The sequence below is a fragment of the Oncorhynchus mykiss genome, chromosome 4 (genome assembly GCF_013265735.2).
Source record: "Oncorhynchus mykiss isolate Arlee chromosome 4, USDA_OmykA_1.1, whole genome shotgun sequence".
In the NCBI taxonomy this organism is placed as follows: Eukaryota; Metazoa; Chordata; class Actinopteri; order Salmoniformes; family Salmonidae; genus Oncorhynchus; species Oncorhynchus mykiss.
Genome location: NC_048568.1, coordinates 44,043,055 through 44,053,054, shown reverse-complemented (window position 1 = coordinate 44,053,054; position 10,000 = coordinate 44,043,055). Strand labels below are relative to the sequence as shown.

The 10,000-nt window shown below is 44.4% G+C and overlaps 1 protein-coding gene and 1 long non-coding RNA gene across 3 annotated transcripts; both read left to right on the top strand.

The window, feature by feature from the left end:
- Positions 1-539: 539 nt before the first annotated feature.
- hbs1l (HBS1-like translational GTPase) lies at positions 540-7,614 on the top strand. 2 transcript variants are annotated; one of them, XM_036976417.1, is made up of 3 exons: positions 565-721; positions 1,649-1,747; positions 5,449-7,614. In XM_036976417.1, exon 3 carries the CDS (start codon positions 5,466-5,468, stop codon positions 6,906-6,908), a length of 1,443 nt encoding a protein of 480 aa, XP_036832312.1. In that variant the 5' UTR covers positions 565-721; positions 1,649-1,747; positions 5,449-5,465; the 3' UTR covers positions 6,909-7,614. The 2 variants fall into 2 exon arrangements, with proteins under 2 accessions (XP_021456829.2, XP_036832312.1); XM_021601154.2 differs by lacking the exon at positions 1,649-1,747 and having other exon boundaries at positions 540-721; positions 5,449-7,613.
- Positions 7,615-7,995: 381 nt separating this feature from the next.
- LOC118964485 lies at positions 7,996-8,874 on the top strand. The gene is made up of 2 exons (XR_005051556.1): positions 7,996-8,192; positions 8,248-8,874. It is a non-coding gene; the product is annotated as an uncharacterized LOC118964485 (long non-coding RNA).
- The last annotated feature ends 1,126 nt before the right edge of the window (positions 8,875-10,000 follow it).

Here is a 10,000-nt window from a genome sequence, read left to right as displayed (position 1 = left end):
AAATAAAAGGTTAAATACATATATATATGTTTTAAATGTACACAACCATCCATTTCATTAATGTGAGACATAAGAGATGTGAAAAAACATGGCGGAGGTTTGTTGTACCTCGGGTAGTGGTATCTAAAAAATGTGGAGGCCTTGCCACTAGCCGACATATCTAGACTGGAAGAGGGTGGTCTGGAAACGACCTGCGTTATATCTGTATTTATTATGGATTCTTGAAATGATTGATAAGATAATAAAATTGTCTTTGAGAACAGCTTGATGCTGACAAGCATGTTTGTGGTTGTTTACACTCATGAGCTAAATTTAATTTATTATGGAATAAACATAATAAACATATTTTATTTTCAGATTAATTGTAGAGTGGGCCAAGCCAACTGAAAATGTTTCACTCAGCAGGCCAAATGGCATTACGACAGTTTTATATGTTGTTCCTCGCTAAAGATTCAAGTTTGGGATTGTTTTGCAGTGTAAACTGATCCACGACCTGTATTTAGAAATTCTGTGTGGCTCTGAACCGTTCAACTCTACTGAGTCTGCGCAGAAGTGTTTGTGTGTAGCTAGCTACGTAAATATGGCTGTCGGAAAGTGAGACGCAAATGACAATAGTCCCGCCTGATCCGAAAACTACGTCTACAGGGGACCGAAAGGACACATAAGTTATAAACCAACATGTCTCGGCACAGAAATGTCCGAGGCTGCAACTACGATGAAGGTTAGATTCTGTGAATTTGCTACTGACAGTTTTGGACCCTTCGACGCAAGGCCTGAAGTTGTTAGCTATCAGTTAGCTGGTTAGCCAATATAGCTAACTGTTAGCTGGTTAGCAAATATAGCTAACCGTTATCTGGTTAGCCAATATAGCTAACCGTTATCTGGTTAGCCAATATAGCTAACTGTTAGCTGGTTAGCAAATATAGCTAACCGTTATCTGGTTAGCCAATATAGCTAACCGTTATCTGGTTAGCCAATATAGCTAACCGTTAGCTGGTTAGCCAAAATAACTAACAGGTAGTTTGTTAGCCATTAAAGCTAACAGTTAGCTGGTTATCCAATATAGCTAACAGTTAGCTACCTAGCTAACATGAACTTGAAAAGCATATAACTGTTGCTGTCGTGTCCTATTCGGGCTGTCACAACCCGACTAAACGCAACGAGTTAAGCAACAACTAGTGTGGGCGGACCGGAACTTTTATTTTATATTTATAAACAAATAAATAAATACTGCTTTCAATTGTAAAAAATTATATCCCGCAATTTACAAAGAACAATTGTGGTGTCTACTTGCAGACTATTCTCAAATTAATGTTATTGGTTACATACGGTAGCAAAATGGTGTAGCAAAAATGCTTAACGGTAAATGCTTATGGGTGGCATCTATAGTTAATTGTCATAGTTGGCAAGCTAGGACAACTATCTTAAGCATATGTCAATGGTATTGTTTAATTAGCTAATGTTTCTTTCTAACTCCATCATGCTGGTTAGCTAGGTAACTCTACAGCTGTAGCTATCAAGCTGCCAAAGTTCCAGCAACTGAAGCTGGTTGGTGTTGTTAACTAGCCAGTGATCTAACTAACAAAGTTTACAGTTTAGCCAGCCAGATATACTCATCAATGATTGTAAGAAAATTGTTCTGTCCCAGAAAAGGCCAAGCTCACACCCAGGCAGAGTTGCTGAGGAGGCAAAGTGAAAGCCATCGGCTGTGTCAAAAGTACGAGAAATGTATCATGCACTCACTACTGTAAGTAGTGACTAAAATGTAAAACCTAGCTAGTGTGTGTTTGTGGGACCTAGCTAGTGTGTGTGTGTGTTTGTGGGACCTAGCTAGTGTGTGTTTGTGGGACCTAGCTAGTGTGTGTTTGTGGGACCTAGCTAGTGTGTGTGTGTGTTTGTGGGACCTAGCTAGTGTGTGTTTGTGGGACCTAGCTAGTGTGTGTTTGGGGGACCTAGCTAGTGTGTGTTTGGGGGACCTAGCTAGTGTGTGTTTGGGGGACCTAGCTAGTGTGTGTTTGGGGGACCTAGCTAGTGTGTGTGTGTGGGACCTAGCTAGTGTGTGTGTGTGTGGGACCTAGCTAGTGTGTTTGTGGGACCTAGCTAGTGTGTTTGGGGGACCTAGCTAGTGTGTGTTTGTGGGACCTAGCTAGTGTGTGTTTGTGGGACCTAGCTAGTGTGTGTTTGGGGGACCTAGCTAGTGTGTTTGGGGGACCTAGCTAGTGTGTTTGGGGGACCTAGCTAGTGTGTGGGACCTAGCTCGTGTGTGTGTGGGGGACCTAGCTAGTGTGTGTGTGTGGGACCTAGCTAGTGTGTGTTTGTATGCTAGTGTCATTAACTGAATTGCACCCACTTGCATACTTTGACGATGAGGAAGTATATGGACAGTCTGTTGATGATGGCTACTGCATCTCACCTGTTACAGGTCTGTCTGTCTCACTACCCTAGTACAAGTACACACTAAACACTACCCAAGTACTTTACGGTAAGGCCAAGGTGTGAAATGGAATCCTATTCCCTATATAGTGCACTACTTTTGACCAGGCCGCTGATCCAACTTAGGGCACAATAAAAGTAAAGTACTATATAGGGATTAGTATTCACACTGCCTTTTTACACATGTTGCTACAGCCTGATTTAAAATGGATTCCATTGATTTAAAATGGATTCCATTGATTTAAAATGGATTCCATTGATTTAAAATGGATTCCATTGATTTTAAAATGGATTCCATTGATATCAAATGGATTACATTGATTTCAAATGGATTAATGGATTACATTGATATCAAATGGATTAATGGATTACATTGATTTAAAATGGATTTCAATATCAAATGAGTATGATGTTTTTAGATATTACATTTTTTCGTATAAAAAAAAAAAAACCTGAAATGTCTTGAGTCTAGGTATTCAACCCCTTTGTTATGACACGCCTAAATGAGTTAAATATTTGCTTTAAAAGTCACACAAATTACATGACTAGAAGTGATGCATCGATATTACATTTTTGGCCGATTTCCGATTATTTTCCTTGCCCAAAAAACCCGATATCGATATTTAAAATTTTAGCGGCCTTTTAAGTATTTTAGTAAAATAGTTAACACACTCACACACACAGACGCTGTGGTCTAAGGCGCTGCATCTCAGTGCAAGAGGCGTCACTACAGTCCCTGGTTCGAATCCAGGCTGTATCACATGTGGACGTAATTGGGAGTCCCATTGGGCGGAGCATAATTAGCCAGGTGTTGTCCGGGTTAGGGTTAAGCCGTCATTTTAAATATGAGTTTGTTCTTAACTGACTTGCCTAGTTAAATAAAGGTTAGATAAAATAAAATACACAGCCAAAACAACACATGAGAGGCTTCGGGACAAGTCTCTGAATGTCCTCGAGTGGCCCAGCTAGTGCCCGGACGATCCCGATTGAACATCTCTGGAGAGACCTGAAAATAGCTGTGCAGCGACGCTCCCAATCCAACCTGACAGAGCTTGAGAGGATCTGCAGAGAAGAATGGGAGAAACTCCCCAAATACAGGTGTGCCAAGCTTGTAGCGTCATACCCAAGAAGACTCGATGCTGTAATATACTAAATAATATGTGTGAAATTAGTTTTGATTTAGAATGGACCATTATCATGCACCTGTCTCGGAACAGGGTCAGCGTGAAAAAATACACGTCATCTATGCACTTAAATAAAGAATGGAGGATGCTTTTCCCTTGGTTCATTTTAATGCCAGCCAGGTAGGCTATACTCCTGTTTGTAAAGATAAGAAATGTGCTTAATATTAGGAAAGTTGAGAAATAAATATAGTATGCCTGGCCTATAGAAAGCTGATGGGATCCTCCTCTTTTTATTAGAGGCCATCACTCTATTTTCTCACACAAATGCATAGCCTATGGAAATGTTGAGCAACATGAGCTCATGGGCAGTGGTATGGACTCGAACATGATTGTTTAGCAATGATCAACAACTCAGTCGGTCTCAACTTCCTGTTGACAGTTAGAATAGTAGAATACACAAGGTCGTTATTTACTGGTAGTCACTCAATTAGCCCATGATGTCAGATAACATTTTTTTTAGATTGGTAAAATAGTCTAGGGGCCAGCTGTTTTAAATGTAGTAAATTAATCACAAATTAATTTGTCTCACTCAGATATCATATTAAAAACTCAAAATATTTATCTCCAGCCACAGCAAAATGTGTAGAATTGCACAATATTAACTCTAAAATGTACAAAGTGTCAAGATGGGGGCTGCTAAATCCTGGTGAGGGGGGACGTGGGTATGCGGCCCGTCATTATGAGTTCAAAACCCTAACCTCTAAACCCTAACCTCTAACCCCTAACCTCTAACCTCTAACCCTCTAAACCCTCTAAACCCTAACCCTCTAAACCCTAACCTCTAACCCTCTAAACCCTAACCTCTAAATCCTAAACCCTAACCTCTAACCCTCTAAACCCTAACCTCTAAATCCTAAACCCTAACCTCTAAACCCTAACCTCTAACCCTCTAAACCCTCTAAACCCTAACCCTCTAAACCCTAACCTCTAACCCTCTAAACCCTAACCTCTAAATCCTAAACCCTAACCTCTAACCCTCTAAACCCTAACCTCTAAATCCTAAACCCTAACCTCTAACCCTCTAAACCCTAACCTCTAAATCCTAAACCCTAACCTCTAAACCCTAACCTCTAACCCTCTAAACCCTAACCTCTAAATCCTAAACCCTAACCTCTAACCCGCTAACCCTCTAAACCCTAACTCCCATAGACCACGTGTGTTACTCAGTCCACGGAAGGTAGAGTTTCTGCTGGTTTGCTCTCCTCCCCGTTTACTCGATTGATTAATTAAGATCACTAATTAGTAAGGAACTCTCTCTCTCATTAGTTTAATTGAAAGGAAAAACTCAAACCATCAGACACTGGGCCCTCCATGGAATGGTCTAGACTAAATATTATATGTTATGTTGACAAGACAGCCGAGTGACCACTCTGACAATGGAAATACATGTCCTCAATGATTGAAGGCAGGCGAGATCAGGTGGGACCATTCTAGCCAATGAGAGGGCAGATAAAAAAACCCCCGGGCACAACCAAGTCATTTTTCTCCAAGTTGAGGGAATGCCAGGTGCATCCACTTATATCAATCAGTACGTCGGTACCAGCCTAAATAGTTATGACGCTTCTATTCCATCCAAATAAGACTCACCACGTATAGCCATTACACTCTTGTCATAGATCTCCGTGCTAAAAATATCTCATTTTGCACGGAGTAGATTCTCTTGCTTTGCCTCGTCCTCTCTTCCTAGACCAAGGTACACACACAGAGCGCTAACCCTGTGTGTCCGTACGTGTGTGTGTGTGTTTCCTGTGAGGTGTTTGTTTGAAGATGCTCTTTGTATCCCTGAGTGTCCCATGTGCCAATTTCTAATGTCATGTGTGTGTCTCCACAGGCAAGCTGTACTCATGTATGGACCACATGCGTGAGGTGCCGGGTGACACAGCGCCAGAGTCTGTCCTTACCCAGGTTGCCTTGCAGTGCGCCTTCGACCCCGAGAGAGCCCTGGACACCATCCTATCAGACGAGAGCACCGGAGCTCCGCCCCGGTCCGCTAAGACGGGTTCCGCAAGGCCCTTGGCGACGTTTGCCGAGGCGGGGAGCAGCAGCAGCCTGGCCCAGTTGATGTCTGAGCATGTTCAGAAGAGTCAGAGGGCGGGACTCCCCTCACTGTCCTCATCTACTCTGGCTGTTCTTTCTGGCCTCTCATTGGGCACTCTAGCGTTGTTAAACTCCAACTCCGCCCCCATTGCTACAAGTCCCCCCAACCACCTTGCCTCCTCTTTGGGTAGCTTGTCCTTAGGCAACCGCAAACTGACAGCTCCGGGCGCCAATATGGCCCCTCCCTCCTTCGGCAGCCTGAGCTCCGTCCTCCAGAGCAGCCGACCAATGGAGATAGCGACTGGGGGAGGGGCTAAGGGGGCGGATCCCAAAGGAAGCCCGTCATTGGCTGAGCTGATCCAGGAACATTCCAACAGCAGCCCCACCCTCTACAGAACACTCCCCGGTCTCCACGGCAACACAGCTCAGACCGCCGCTGGACCAGCGCCAGCTCTCACACGCTCCCTGTCCCAGCTCCCACAACCCCCAGGACCTCTGAACACACACTGTTCCCCCCAGACCCAGATCACAACAACACCAGAACCCCACGTCCTCCCTCTGTCTCTGTTGGCCTCTCAACGTCAGCCAGTAAGCACGTTGCCAGCGGCAGACCCAGACGGACAGGTAGTACCACCTCCTGGCCTACTGGGGGAGCTCTCTCCACTAGCCTCTCAGCAACACAACAGAACTTCCTCCGACACCCCACCATCACTCTCCCTCGCCGCACTCCTGCCACCGGGGAAACCACAGCCAAGAAGTATCCGAGAGGGTGGAGTCAGAGATAAATCCCGCCCCCTTTTGTCACCCACTCCCCTGAGTCCCCGCCCACCATGGGGTGATCAGAGTGTTGATCTAAGTGCGCTCATGGCCCAGTCGTCCCACGGTGGAGTGTTGTTCGCGTGTCGCCATGACAAAGGCCTCTCCTCGCCGTCCGCGGTCGCCTTGAGGTCAGACCACCACCGCCACGGTTCCTCTGTGTTCGCTCGACCGTCCGTCTTCGCCCTGACCCTGTCGGTGCGTGCGCCCAGCCGGGGGAAGAGGAGGAGGATGATGATGATGAAGGAGGCTGTGGGAGATCTGAGGTTAGAGGTCGGAGGAGGGGGTCACCCTGCGTTTCTGTACGGAACACAGACCCAGCTGGTCAAAGCTAAAGAACAGACGCCCCTCTTACCCATAACCCCTTTCACCTTCGACACGCCCTCCCCCGACGACGTCGTACGAGCCAATCAGAAGAAGGCCTTCACCCGCGAGTAAAGGTCACTAAGGAAGTGGACTGTCTGTTGCTAGGCTACGCCCCAAATGGCACCCTACATTACTTTGGTCTCTGTTTTAAAAGTAGTGCGCTGTTCAGGGAATAGGGTGTCATTTGAGACGAAACCAAGGTGCACGGATTAAAGAACAACAACAGAGCTGTTGGAGGTTTTATAAAAGAAAGGGATTTATTCATTTTTTTAAACGGCTGTTTTTAAAGTTATCTGAGAGTTGTATTAAGAAATGTGAAAGTGTTTTATTTTTTTCTACTGTAGGCGAGGTAAGATTTTGGATAGTCCAGATAGCATGACCGTCTACAGACGGACTATCAACAAAACTCTTTGTTGATAAACAACTGCTTGCTAAGGTTACGGTAACGAGGATTAGGATTAGAGTAAGGGTTAGGATTAGGATTAGAATAAGGGTTAGGATTAGAGTAAGGGTTAGGATTAGGATTAGAATAAGGGTTAGGATTAGGATTAGAATAAGGGTTAGGATTAGAGTAAGGGTTAGGATTAGGATTAGAATAAGGGTTAGGATTAGGATTAGAATAAGGGTTAGGATTAGGATTAGAATAAGGGTTAGGATTAGAGTAAGGGTTAGGATTAGAATGAGGGTTGGGATTAAGATTAGTAGATAGTTTCCATGTTACTATCCAAATGACGTGTTACCAGGGTTAGGGGTTAGGGGTTGAGGGTTAGGGGTGAGGGCTAGGGGTTAGGGGTGAGGGCTAGGGGTTAAGGGGTGAGGTTTAGGGGGGTTAAGGGGGGGGGGGGGGGTTAGGGTTAGAGGTGAGGGTTAGGTTAGGGGTGAGGGTTAGAGGTGAGGGTTAGGTTAGGGGTTAGAGGTGAGGTTTAGGGTTAGAGGTGAGGGTTAGGTTAGGGTTTAGGGTTAGAGGTGAGGGTTAGGTTAGGGGTGAGGGTTAGGTTAGGGGTGAGGGTTAAAGGTTAGGGGTGAGGGTTAGGTTAGGGGTGAGGGTTAGGGTTAGAGGTGAGGGTTAGGGTTGAGGGTTAGAGGTGAGGGTTAGGGTGAGGGTTAGGTTAGGGTTAGAGGTGAGGGTTAGGTTAGGGGTGAGGGTTAGGTTAGGTTAGGGGTGAGGGTTAGGGTTAGAGGTGAGGGTTAGGTTAGGGGTGAGGGTTAGGTTAGGGGTGAGGGTTAGGGTTAGTAGGTAGTTGCCATGTTACTATCCTAATGAAGTGTTACCAGGGTTAGAGGTGAGGGTTAGAGGTGAGGGTTAGAGGTGAGGGTTAGGTTAGGGGTGAGGGTTAGGCTAGGGGTTAGGGTTAGGTTAGGGGTGAGGGTTAGGCTGGGGGTGATGGTTAGGGGTGAGGGTTAGGGTTAGTAGATAGTTGCCATGTTACTATCCTAATGAAGTGTTACCAGGGTTAGGGGTGAGGGTTAGGGGTGAGGGTTAGGCTAGGGGTTAGGGTTAGTAGATAGTTGCCGTGTTACTATCCTAATGAAGTGTTACCAAGAGGTTTTGTACATACTATACTTTAGATTGGTCTGTTGTTTTGGCTGATAACATTTCATTGTATTTTGAATGATTCTGAAATCTTTTTTTTAAGGTGAATCTCTCTTTTTTTTTTTTTTTTTAGCAGTGTCTCTTTTCTAGAAAGATGAGAAGTCCCTTCATTTTTAGAAAGAAAGAAAGGAGTTAGTGTGTCTGCAGGTGTGCAGCTGCTATTGGAAAAATGGATCAGTAAACCATTGTTCTGGTTCACCACTGTGTGTGTGTGTGTGTGTGTGTGTGTGTGTGTGTGTGTGCGTGCGTGCAGGGGGGAGATATTTGAGTTTTAGAGGACACCTGGAGTTTTTCCCACGTATGAGCATACACACACACACACACACACAAATCGCTTTAATGGTTTGCTAAATACAAAGTATTTTAAGTTAAGAGAATGATCTTAAGTATGACGTGACAGCACTAATGAAATAAAGACGAACATCTGAATGGGTTAAACTGAAAGCTTTTTTAAAATGTTTTATCCATCAGAACAATCAACTTGTTGAAGCTCCCACTGAAAACACACTGTTACCATCATGTTACACCCTTTAAAGAAAGAATTCACACTGAAAACACACTGTTACCATCATGTTACACCCTTTAAAGAAATAATTCACACTGAAAACACACTGTTACCATCAGGTTACACCCTTTAAAGAAAGAATTCACACTGAAAACACACTGTTACCATCAGGTTACACCCTTTAAAGAAAGAATTCACACTGAAAACACACTGTTACCATCAGGTTACACCCTTTAAAGAAAGAATTCACACTGAAAACACACTGTTACCATCAGGTTACACCCTTTAAAGAAAGAATTCACACTGAAAACACACTGTTACCATCAGGTTACACCCTTTAAAGAAAGAATTCACACTGAAAACACACTGTTACCATCAGGTTACACCCTTTAAAGAAAGAATTCACACTGAAAACACACTGTTACCATCAGGTTACACCCTTTAAAGAAAGAATTCACACTGAAAACACACTGTTACCATCAGGTTACACCCTTTAAAGAAAGAATTCACACTGAAAACACACTGTTACCATCAGGTTACACCCTTTAAAGAAAGAATTCACAGTTCACCACTATTTACAAAAACAAACACCTTAATCTACCTTTTGAAGTGTTGTGAAGTGAACTGTCTCACCTGACGTGTTACCTGGTGCAAAATCACAACTCCCGTCACATCTTGATGCTTTCAACAATTGTGATAATAAGTGATGGTCCTTCAGGGGTAGTTAGCTAAGTGATGGTCCTTCAGGGGTTGTTAGCTGAGTGATGGTCCTTCGGGGGTTGTTAGCTGAGTGATGGTCCTTCGGGGGTAGTTAAGCTAAGTGATGGTCTTTCAGGGGTAGTTAGCTGAGTGATGGTCCTTCAGGGGTAGTTAGCTGAGTGATGGTCCTTTGGGGGTAGTTAGCTGAGTGATGGTCCTTTGGGGGTAGTTAGCTGAGTGATGGTCCTTTGGGGGTAGTTAGCTGAGTGATGGTCCTTTGGGGGTAGTTAGCTGAGTGATGGTCCTTCAGGGGAAGTTAGCTGAGTGATGGTCCTTCAGGGGTAGTTAGCTGAGTGATGGTCCTTC

Coding starts and splice junctions, on each gene's coding strand:
- hbs1l (XM_021601154.2), top strand. CDS start 679: ATGTCTCGGCACAGAAATGTCCGAGGCTGCAACTACGATGAAG. Junction 722..5,448: donor AGGCTGCAACTACGATGAAG/GTTAGATTCTGT, acceptor GTGTCTCCACAG/GCAAGCTGTACTCATGTATG.